The sequence below is a fragment of the Pituophis catenifer genome, unplaced genomic scaffold (assembly GCF_029215685.1).
Source record: "Pituophis catenifer annectens isolate HBS135680 unplaced genomic scaffold, rPitCat1.0.hap2 SCAF_1, whole genome shotgun sequence".
In the NCBI taxonomy this organism is placed as follows: Eukaryota; Metazoa; Chordata; class Lepidosauria; order Squamata; family Colubridae; genus Pituophis; species Pituophis catenifer.
Window position 1 is genome coordinate 294,530,100 of NW_027256881.1, and position 12,454 is coordinate 294,542,553.

The 12,454-nt window shown below is 35.9% G+C and overlaps 2 protein-coding genes across 2 annotated transcripts; one reads left to right on the forward strand and one right to left on the reverse strand.

Annotated features, from left to right (window-relative positions):
- Positions 1 to 845: 845 nt before the first annotated feature.
- EAPP (E2F associated phosphoprotein) lies at positions 846 to 11,616 on the reverse strand. The gene is made up of 6 exons (XM_070940438.1): positions 11,488 to 11,616; positions 10,184 to 10,365; positions 8,850 to 8,948; positions 8,007 to 8,130; positions 6,551 to 6,670; positions 846 to 5,452 (listed from the first exon to the last, which is right to left on the reverse strand). Exons 1-6 carry the CDS (start codon positions 11,559 to 11,561, stop codon positions 5,179 to 5,181), a joined length of 873 nt encoding a protein of 290 aa, XP_070796539.1. The 5' UTR covers positions 11,562 to 11,616; the 3' UTR covers positions 846 to 5,178.
- On the forward strand, positions 4,318 to 4,757 carry SNF8 (SNF8 subunit of ESCRT-II). The gene is given in 4 exon segments (XM_070935870.1): positions 4,318 to 4,416; positions 4,479 to 4,558; positions 4,560 to 4,663; positions 4,666 to 4,757. Coding segments are annotated over 4 exon segments (375 nt in total).
- Positions 11,617 to 12,454: the final 838 nt, after the last annotated feature.

The following is a 12,454-nucleotide window of genomic DNA, read 5'->3' on the forward strand; positions in this document are numbered from 1 at the left end:
GCCATGCGCTCAAAAGCCCGATTGGGCTTATTATCAGGGGATGCCTTATTTTGGGGGAACAGGGTAATAGCATCAAACCTCAACTTTTTACTTTTATATAAATAATATTAACTAGCCATTTCTATAACAACAAGCCTATCTAATAGATAAAACCCAAAATCAAAGTTTCAATTTTTTTCACATCAAGCACAAAATCCAGAAGTGGGTTACAAGTAGAAACAAAAATAATTGCATTTTTTTCTTTGATCAAAGCAATCAATTTGGCCATCTCTGCTAACTCCATCTATTTTTGCAACCATTGTAGGAATCGAAGTGTCCTTCCATTTTTGTGCTTAAAGTAATCTTGCTGCTGTTAACATATATAACATCAAAGTTCTAAAAAATTTTCCAAGTCTTTCCACTAAACCCAGAAGAAAAGTTTCTGGTTTTATCTTTATGTTCACTTTGAGAATCTTCTGTATTAAGATGTGAATCCTACTCCAATATTTATTTTCTTTATCAGATGTCCACCATAAGTGATAAAAGGTTCCTTCTTAACATTTTCATTTCCTTTTTTTTTTTTTTTGAATTTGATTTTTATTATAACATATAGTGATACATTCAATACATTTTCGGTTCATTGGTGCAAATATACATATATACATCTACATACATTATTACTTGTCTTTTATTTGATATTGTTTCTTAAAGCTAAATTTAATTTCAAAACACTTAAAGATAATAGTGCTCAAATCTCTAAGACTAGATGTAATACTGTTCATTTCTCCATGGATTTTGTTTATTAATACTTAATCTCTGTACTCTATTTCCTTATTTCTTTTACCCATCCATTGATATCATATGTCCCACACGCTATAAAATTCCGAATCCTCTCTATCATTAATTTCTGAAGTCAGTTTATTCATTTCGGCGCACTCCAGTATTTTGCCAATAACATGTTCTTGAGGTGGTATTTGTTTTTCTTTCCAATACTGGGCAAAGGAAATTCTAGCAGCTGTCAGAATATGTATAATTAAATACTTTTTCTTTTTTGCATATTCAATTTTCAAAATTCCCAGGAGAAAGGCTTTTGGTTCAAAATCAAATTTTTCTTTTATTATTTCTCTAATCCACATCCATATCATCCTCCAGAATTTTTGTGCCTGATTACAAGTCCACCAGCAGTGATAGAAAGTACCCTGCTGATGGTCACATTTCCAACATTTAGGGCTCGAATTGGGGTAGATCTTCGCTATCCTAGCTGGGGCCATATGCCATCTGTAAAACAGCTTGTATTGGTTTTCCTTGTAAGCCGTCGCCTTTGTCATTTTAAGATATTGAATCCCATTCGTTCAGATTTATATTCTGTCCTATATTTTTGGCCCATGCTAACATTGGTTCTTTAACTACTTCCTCTGCCATATCGTACTCCAATAAGTAATTATATAATTTAGCTAGAATTTTGTCATCCGTACCCATCCATATCTTGTCAAATCCATTTATGCTCGTCTCAATGCCAAATTCCTCCTTATCTTTTTTATATCTGGATTTAACATTTTCATTTCCAACATTCATTTGAAAAATCTTTATTTCAAGAATTAATGATGAGAGTGAACAAAAAAGAAAAGGGCAGGAAATAAGGAAAGAACAAGCTAAAAGTGCAGAAAATAAAATACATATATAAAGAAATTACTTCCAATTTTCATTTACATCAGTTAAAATATAAGTAAAAATGTAAATCAAGCTTTTTCTCTGTGGTTGCAGTATTGCTTACATTTTTTCTATAATTTATTTTTTCTAATCATCAAAAACAATTTTTTTGTTTCACACAAGTCAATCAACATTAAACTTAGCAATGTCTTATTTGTAATTAAAGCTTCTAATTAAAAATTTGGCCTTCTCAGCACGTTCCATATTCACCATCCATTTTTTCATTGTGGGTAAAGCCTTAAAGCTTCTATTGTGGTTAAAGATATTGAGGCAGGAATCTCAAGATGAACAAAGTTTATCATTAGCATATGAAAAGAACACAGCTAGAGACGAAGAGCCTAACTAATTAAATGCAGCCCTAAAATGTAGGGTTTTAGTGAGCATGGATTATGTGGCTTGCTTACGTGTATCCATAAAAATTGCTTTTCTCTATTCCAAGTCTGTCTAAGAGTACACCAAGCTGTTGCTGTGGTCTGCCGGCGGCCTGCAGAGCTGGCAGCAGAGTCGGACAGTGAGGAGGTTGGGGAGGAATATGGGCCAGTCCTGGAGTCTGGGCAAGGCTCAGATGAGGGCTCTGCGTCGGAGGCAGAGAGGGGGCCATGGCCATTGGGTAGTTATGTGCTGCCTCTGGAGCCTCCGGTATCTGACATCAGCGAGGCAGAAGAACAGTGTGAGCTTGTTCCCAGTGCATGCATGCGTAGAGCTGCCAGAAGGCAAGAACAATTAAGAAAAAGACGGGTGACTCAGGAGTAAGGCTTGGAGATGATTGGCCCCTCCCATAAGACATAAAAGAGGGGCAAACGGGCATGAGCCTTTGCAGGAAGCAATTAGTTCATATATTTGGTTCAAGCTCTGATAAATCCTGTTTGACTCTGTGCTACATTTGGCCTTGCAAAACTAATTGGCAATTAGGTCTCTGGCAGCATTTCAAGGGAGATAAAGATGGGTGTTTATCAACATTACCCTGAATGACTGTGTCAACTCGAGTAGACCTCTGTCGGAATCTGCTGACTGTGAGTCATTAAGGACTATGAATGACCATAATTCACAGCCGTCTCAATCAAAGTTTTTTTTGGGACTAAAATTGTGATTTATGCTTTCTCAAGAATCGTAGGTCAGAACAGCTGTTTCTCAATAGCCTTGATTTGGATTTGGATCTCAAGTGCATCCCTTTACTTCTGCACAGAAATAAACTGTTTGGAATTCCATTTTTCTCCACCCTGCATGAAGTTGCTGGTATCCTTAAGATTTATATTGACTGTTTCCCTATGACTATCATTAAGTGTTGTACCTTATGATTCTTGATGAATGTATCTTTTCTTTTATGTACACCAAGAACGTATGCACCAAGACAAATTCCTTGTGTGTCCAATCACACTTGGCCAATAAAGAATGCTATGCTATGCTATGCTATGCTATGCTATGCTATGCTATTCTAATTCTATTCTTATTCCTATTCCTATTCCTATTCCTATTCCTATTCCTATTCCTATTCCTATTCCTATTCCTATTCTATTCATTGGCCTATTGCACCACCTAATACAAAACCAGTGTTGAATGGGCCAACACCTTTCTCCCTCTCTTTCCCTTCCCAGCAGGCAGGTTTGTGACTGCCAGGAAGCTTGCAAGGAACATTGAAAAGGGGGAACCACATGACTGCAGCAATGTAATGGCAGTGCTGAAGTAGTCACTCCTTTCCAAAATTTGATTCCCTCAATAGTAATGGGTCTTAGTATTCTGTAAATTAGCCCATTTGAGGTACCTTGGTTAAAATAATTTTGTGCTACGATGAACCATTTTGCCCAGTTAAAGGTTAGAGTTGAGAATGTTAGTAGTATATAGATTAAATAATTATGTAGGTCTATAATTTCTTGTCAATGTCAAGTCCTGTTCCTTTGGTATTAATGCCACATTTGTGTCTTTCAAAGTCACATGCATCATTCCTCCTTGTAAGATTAAATTCACTGTGTTTTGCAAAAGTTGTAAAAGTTCATCCTCAAAGCAGTTATAATAAGAACCTGGTAAGTCATCTGGTACAGGCAGTTTAATCTTGCTTATAGCATTGAAATACCTCTCCTATTGTTATAGCTGTATTCTTAATATATCTTTGTTTTTCTATAATCTTTGCTAAACTTTTACTTTTTTTTAAGTATTAATGTTTTCTCCAAAGGAATATCATCACGTCCTTTATATAGATTGGAATAATACTGATGAAACACTTTTTCTATTGTCATATTATCCTTTTGAAGTTTCACTTTCATTCTTTTTCTTTTCTTAATTTATATGCTAACCATTTCTCTGGTGTATTTACACCAGTTACAGTTTTTTCTTTAAGCCCCAAATCCATAAATTGTTACTCTTTTTTTTTTTTCTTTAAACAAAAGTACCATATAAGGTTTACAGTTTTTTTTTTTTAAAGTCTTTAGTACTTTTGAGGAAGAAATATTCCTGTTGATACATGCTGATTTGAGAAAGCCAAAGAAAATTAAAAAGAATGCAAAATGTCCTTTATTGACTATAGAAAGACATATGACTGGCTATTATAGCTGCTTTCCTCCTGTGTTGCATTCCTCTGTAAACCAGTTTAAGTCCAAAGCTATTTTTCTGTTTTTTTCCTCTCCACCCCCCATGCAAAGCACTATTGCCTGGCACTGCACTATTGCCAAAAATAAGTTGGCAAAGGCCAAATATAAGGAAAGTGGGACAGTTTTATCTGAAAACCAGTTAGTCCAGGAATATTATCGGGAATATCAGTGGTTTGCAGAAAAGGTTAAAAAAGTCCTATGTAGAAGGTGTCTAAGCAGCTGGACATGTTTAAAACTAACCTAGAATTTCCGTGTAAACACAAATCCATAAAAATCCTGAATCCACTTCCAGGATATGTGTGCAACAACTCGTGTTGATCTAGTAGCTTCTGGTAAAGAAATCTGGTCAGAAATGTTGGCTGTCAGAGACTTTCACTATGAGCTAGGCATCTGACAATCTGATTGGCTCTCAAGCACAGAAACAGAGGATTGATAATATTGGATGAACTCCATCAACAAGTGATCAAATGAAGAGGAAAATGACCTCAACATTCCATCTCCTTTAATAAAAGATTACAGACAGCACATAATTCAGGAATTATATGACGTAATAGGCAGGAAAACGTACACTGGATTATTCATAATTAAAGAGAATTAATCTTGGACTGTTAAATGTTGAAAGTATGTTTTTTATAAATCAGCCATTAAATAAAGTATGAACATTGACTGATATCTCTTTACCTCAGAACTGTTTTGATTCTACTTAACAGAACGAAACTGTTCAACTTCTGTACATAAATTAAAAGTTCCCTTGTTTTATCTTTACAGAGAAGAACACAGATAGCATAATCTCCATTTCAGATTAGTCAAGCAGTGTTTTTAAAAATATAAAAGGGGCCTTAGATTAAATCATCTTTCACTTTGAAATTTTAGTATAATCTTGAAGGATGTAAAATAGTGCACCTTAGCAATGGCTTGCCAAGACATTGAAAAAATGAAAGACTTCATCCTTATCTAATGCAGCCACTTCTGTTGAACATTCGGTACATTTTACTGGGTGATATATCTCTTCTTCCTGGCTTTCTGAGCCAGTTATTGATTCATTACTCTGCTTAATTTTCTTGTGTCCTCTCTTCGTCTTCTTTTTCAGTGGGTATTTGTATTTCAAAATTTCTTCTTTGACAACTGTACAGTTCATCACAAACATTGCTCTGTATTGAGTTCTGTATAATTCATGCCTAAAAAGAACAGCAGGGGAGAAGGAAAAACATAGTGACCTTGACTGATTAAATATTTCTAAATTGATAACCCTTTAAATATTGAATGCAACCTGAGGCACTCTGTGCTCGTTATTGACCCACACATGGGCACACTTAACAATCATCACAACCTCCAGCTGTAACCTGCAGGCTCTATTACAGCTATAACTCAAGGACTATCTGTATAGCTCATATTACCATTTTATTCTGAACTTCAAAAATAATGAATCTCCCTTCTCTACACTGTATGTGTTATTTGTTTTAAATTTGTAACTTTAAGGCAGGGAAGAGATTTGCTATATCGATGTGAGCCATCTTAGATAACAATTGCCTGCTATTACTCAATCTATTGTAAACAGCATCAGTGAACTGGCAGAAGTATATTCACCAATGAAACTGATTTTTCCTCTAGTGTGCTGTAAAAGGTGGGAGACTCCACCACAGCAGACTCGGGGCAGGCTGCATATGAAGAATGTAAACTTTCATCACACAACAGATATCGGTCTGAATAGGTTTATGCATCTAAATGTACTAGTAAAGAAATTATTCCTCTCCATATTTTCACTACTGACAAACTAACGATGAAAAACTATGTACAGGTTGACTTAGAACCATTCATTTAATGACTGTTCAAAGTTACGACAACACTGGAAAAAGTGACTTATTTTCCTACTTACGACCATTGCAGCATCCCCTTGGTCATGTGATAAAAATCTGTTTTAATGACAGTTGCACTGTCCCGAGATCAGGTGATCACCATTTGTAACCTTCCCAGTTGACTTTTGATAAGCAAAGTCAATGGGAGAAGCCAGATTTGCTTAACAACTGCAGTGATCATCTTAACTGTAACAAAAAAAGGTTGTAAAATGGGACACAACTTACTTAACTGTCTTGCTTAGCAACAGAAATTTGGGATTCAATTGTGGTTGTAAATCGAGAACTATCTATACTAAGTCCCTATTTATTTATTTTTTGAGGACATGCAAGGTAAATACCTCTGGAAACTGAATTGAAAATTAAACTATTAACTTAACCACAAAAACAAATAGTTTATATTATGCAGAGTTCAATAATTACCTTTGACAATCAAGGCATAATGTTGTCATACAAGCAGGACAGTTCAAAATAGCATCACTGTTGGGAATGGCAGGAAGCTTTTCTTGTTGTTGTGATCGAACATTTCTTATATTATGATAACTACAGCAAGAGAGCAAAAAAGTAAAGAAACATCACTATTAGTGTAGCAAGCTTTACTGAAACGATGCATACCAAAAACCCAGAAATGGTGGATGATATTTCAATGCTCAGCGTTTAGTCCTAACTACATAAATATCACATCCAAAATGAAATGGCTTCACCCTCCACCACCACCCTTTTGATACAGGTTTTACACAAATTCTTATTTCTCTCCAGATTACCCATATTATTCATATTTAATGCAAGCAGAAGCAAATTGACATGAGAAACCCAACAGGACAATCCCACATCACTCCAGAACACAAAAAGATGTCACCCTGAAGGTGTTTATTGTCATCAGACCCATACTGGCAGAACTAGAGATCTCTTATATAATTATTGGATAGGCAAGGAGAAAGTTGGTATTTACACAATCTCGGCCTCCAAAAAACTCCAGTTCTTATTTAACTGAATGTACTTAGATATATTTAGATCTGACTCTAAGTATAAAATTATTTGAGTCTTTACATGTTCTCTAGTGCATGTATTTCAGTGCAATTTTATCATATGTACATTTGTATATACTAGAAAATCCAGCAATGCAAATGAAATGTCTTCCTGCCTTAAACTAGCTCAAAATATGATTCCAACTGGCACATCTTTCCCCAACTGAATGTGCAGAAAGGAATTACCAGAATCTAAGATTCATTTGATGTACCAATAATTAAACACAAAATTACAACAATGGCAGGAAATCAGAAATATGTAAGACTCTTATCATAATTTATTCCAAAATAATAAATAAATAAATAAATCTGCCAACAGCAGGAGGGTGGATTTGGTGACAATGATGAGTGCACTACGGGGAGACTTGAAAGAATAGGTTAGAGATAGAATAAAATAAAGAATATCTATATGGTCACTAGGAGTTTAAAACGACTTGATGGCACACAAGCAAATCTAAACATCCTTAAGTAAAATTAAGACTTCACACTAAGAAAAAAAAAGGTAGGTAATGAAATTTGCAGTGACATAAAATATTGACAGGAATAAAAGATTCTATCATATAGTCTTAGAAGTCTCAATAATTAATCTTCATCTTAGGGATTCAGAAAGAAAGGTGGTGTTAAGGCAATAAGATGATCTGTGGACCGCATAAACTGTGGTGAAAATGCAATTTATTTAATTATTTATTTACTAACTATATCAATTTAAATTCCACCATATTCAGGAAAGTTTAGGTGATGTCTAAATTTAAAGGTTGAGTGCAGAACTTTAAAGCTCTTGAGTTCTTAATATAAACCACCTTTTAGTCACAGAGTAAAGTTTCAGAGTAAAGTTTCACCATTCTTCTTACCTCCTTCTTATCGCATCTACCCATTCCTGATCTCTATTGTCTTCTTCTGGATCATAAAATAACTCATCATTAGTTGGAATTCGTCGTTGATGATGTTTTCTTTTTTTTCTGGTTTCTGTAGAAGCTGTCATGTTTGAAACAGATTATATTTGTAGTCATGACACAAAATATGTAACTCAAAAACAGAAGCTCCTGTTGAATTAACATTCCCTGGGTGGGTATCTATGAAAAATATTCCAAACAGGTATTTCCTAAATGTGATAGTTTAAATTTGGTCTTACCCAGTCTGATATCTCCATATGTGATAGTCACATATGTATATGTTTGGTGGTTCGGGCGCATGCACATTCACGCACATGCGTGCACGCTTTGGGCACTCGGTCTGGAAAAGGTTAGCCATCACTGGACTAAAATCAATGCCATTTTCCAATGGCTTGTATGTGTGTATTGGAGGGGGAAGGAGGAAATACACATTCAATTTTTGTGCAGCTCAAATTCATAGACTAAAGATAATACTGTAATCCTTAAGTAAAAATAAACACATTAGTGACCCTACTCACAAACACAAAAAAATCACCTGCATTCACCGTTTCTTTTTGGATAGTGAAATGGGCAATGTATAAATTTAATTAATAACATCCATCCATGATGTCATCCAGAGAATTGTATACTAAATTTGCATGGAGATGTATATGCGTTGATTTCATTTCATTTCAATTTTTTAAAATTAGCAAACAAATTATAACTAGCACTTCAGATTTTGCGATTTAGTCTGTATTTGGAAGACAAAGGAATTTTACTGTTTATGTTTTTAGACAGGCTATAAAATTATTGGTTATTTACCTGCTGCATCTTCATCATCTGAATCGGAATCAAAATAAATGTCATCATAATACTTAGAAGTGGAGACAGTTCCAGACTGCCCAGCAATAGAAGCATCACCTAAGTCACAAAAAACATACAATTATGAGATCACTCTACATATGCAAATGTGACCTATCCTCCTAGTAATACACTGAAATTCCGTGCAACTGTAATTGCTTTTGTGTTTATATTCTTTATATGTAAGATCAACTGTACTCAACCCAATTAGCATTCTGCTTTCACAGTAATCAACTAAATACCTACAGGAGCCTACAAGCAGAACATGGGTCCAAACACCCTGTCTGTCTCAGCAACTGGTACCAATTTCTAATCCAGGAGGTAATATATGATCAGTGTAGCACTACAAATATAGATGGTCTTATTCTTCATAAGTTGTTCTAATTCTCCTTTAAACCCATGCCCTCAGATAGCCATTCCCAGATGTTCATTAATAATAGTTACTTTTTAAGCAATAGCTTAGCAAATGATGTATTAATTTTTATTCCGACATCTCTCAAAAAAACCCAGATATCACCAGCCTGACAACAATGCTGTGAGTGATTATACTGGAAGAATATGCTTGTTCAAACTACCTAGGATGCAATCCTATACAAAATGCACTCAGAAGTAAATCCCAGGGTAGGATTGCATTGTCAGTTAATTATACAAAAGAGAAACTATTTAATTCAATGTCAATATCCTGGCGTCTCATTACAATGATTCTGTGATTGCACAAATTAAACTGATTTCTCAGTGAATATGAGAAACCCTGTATCTTCTGGACTTAAAATCTTAAATAGGCACGAATTTGCCTCAAACGCTTGGAGTGCCTTGACACAAAAATATCACACACAGCAAATTATCTTTCAATCTCCAAAGTATAGCTGCCTGAATGGGATTTCTGTTGTTTAAAATTTTAAATGTAGCTGTATTATTAAAAATATATGTAAAATAGAAATTGATATTAGCAACTTTATTAACATTCTCTACATTTATTGATAGAAAATGTGAAGAGACTGGATATGAAAATATAACCTTGAGTGCTGTTGCCCTGTTCACATTTTGTAATTGCATAGAATTAAAAAAAACAAGCACTTTGATTTATTTTGGTTATTTTTGTAGACAATAGGACTCAGGATTACATTTCCATTATCCAGTCTCTTCATATTCCTCAATAATTAGAGCTGAGTATCCCCTCATGGTTACAGCAAATAGGTGAAATTAGTTGAACTGAGCTGATTTCTCAAAACTAATCAGGGTTGAACAGTCCTGGAAAGCCAATTCATATTTTTAAATTTTGGAAAAATGTTTACCTGGGAGTTGTGACTTCCACTGGCCTTCCATATTTTTCATGGTGCTGCTAAGTTCAGCTTCCATTTCCTTCTGGAATTCATCATCACTAGAAGATTCACTTTCTCCTGTGAGACACTCCCGTATCAGTTTACGCTTCTGGTCTGGGGTGCCATATAAAAGCACATCCACTTCATCTTCAGAACTACACAGTGGTGTAGATGACGAGATTAGAGATCGTTATTTCAAGATGAATATCACACACATGGTCCTTGTTTAACATTACTTAAAGAAGGTATTTCTAAGTAGCTTTTTTAATTAGCAGCTGGCTAGAAACATCAGCTAACAAGAAAAAAAAGTGAGTTTAAGGGTTAGGGTTAGGGTTGAGAGACAATTATTTGAAGAACATTTATGAAAAGTAACTAAGTAAATTTATGTCTGCCCTTTCACAACAGAATTATATTTCAATCTATATATCACTAAAACTCTCAATGGCATGAACTTTAATTGGGCAAAACTGGGTATAATACAGCAACAATTTTTAAACCAAGGTATCTCAAATGGGATAACTTTCAGAATGTGTCCAAAATCCAAGACTGATTATTTATGAGGTTATGAAAATTGGGAAAGATATCCCTGCTTCAATGCTACTGGATGCTCCTTTGGTGACATGATCTTCATTTTTAATGTTTCATGCCAGTTTTCCAGACACTCCCATTCCCACCCCCCCAGCATCAGCCATTTACCTGCCTGCTGGGAAGAGGTAAGAACGGAGGGAGGGACGAACTGAAAGAAGGAAGATTTCAAATGCTCCCTGCCAAGCAGCAGGAAGTCCAAAGTTGCTCCTGCTCCCACTGCTTTATTGCCCACCCTGGTCATTCTGTTTCTCTGTTCGGGTAAGGGAATATTTCTGAAACAATGACCCAAATGAGCACGGATTGTCTAGTATGGGATAATACTCAAATACACTACAAAGTAGCATACCACTGTGCAAAACAGCTTGTTGATTTCTTAGTTAAAAATAAGGAAGAGCGATTCTCAAAATCAAAATTTACAAAGCCGTTTAAGATATTAACTGCGGGAAGAAAAACGTGAAGATCTCAAGGATTTTTTGTTTGTTTGTTTTTGCAAAATATAGAAAGCGGCAGGTTGCAATACACAGCAGCTTCACCTGATCTCAGAAAAGTAACCAATGATCTCTCCACAGTAAATAATGAAAAGGGAAGAGAGGCCTTTCCTGGTTTCTCCTTCTCCGTAACATCCCAACCCCACAAAGACGTAAGGAAACGCAAAGATATTGCCGTCTGCCTTCCCAAACCCAAAAGACCTGCTCTGCGCTGGGTCCTCGTCGCTGGGCTCCTCGATCACGTAAGGATCATCTTCTTCCCGCAGAGAACTCATGCCGGCTTCTTCCTTGTAGTAAACAATCCTGGTCTATTCCTTCCCCCAACTAGGACAAAACGCCTTTCTCGTCACTTCCTGTTTCCGCTAAGCCGGGGGAGGGGGTTGGTGCCACCGATTTCTGATTCCGTATAGAAATCCGGAAAACATTTAGTTCCGGTTTCAAACTTCATGCGCCCGTATCTGCATCTCTGCGTCTCTGTCTGCTCAGTCATCCAGGTCGTGGTTATCCCAAAGGTAGTTTTTCAAGAGGCAATTGGATTTTCTGGGTTTTTTTTTTTTTGAAGACGTTTCGCTTCTCATCCAGGAAGTTTCTTCAGCTCTGACTGGATGGTGGGGAATGGAAGAATTTATATTCCTTGCACGGCTTCAAAGAAAAAACAAAGTCCAGTTGCCTCTTGAAAAAAACACTTTTGGGACAATTTGATCTTTGAAAAACACCAAGAAAAGGAAAAAGCAGCCAATTAAAGCGACGGAAGTTTTCCAAAAAGCCCAATCTGCTTTAGCTCGAAAGGCAAAAAAGAAAAAAAACTCTCCACGCTCGCAGAAGGGAAAGGCTCTCCCCTATTAAAATCTGGAGTGATCAGACTGACTGACTGATCACTGGGAATGGGGAAACTTCCCATTCCTATCACCCACCTCCTCCCACTTACGCCTGTATGCCTGTAACTTGTTGATGTATCCTTACAATTTAGTTTTCTAGAATGATTCGATTGCTTATTTGTACCCTATGACTATCATTAAGTGTTGTACCTTATGATTGACGAATTTATCTTTTCTTTATGTACACAGAGCACACGCACCAAAGACAAATCCCTTGTGTGTCCAATAAAGAATTCTATTCTATTCTATTCTATTCTGGAAAAAGTGTTCTGGATTCATAAGAACCCAGG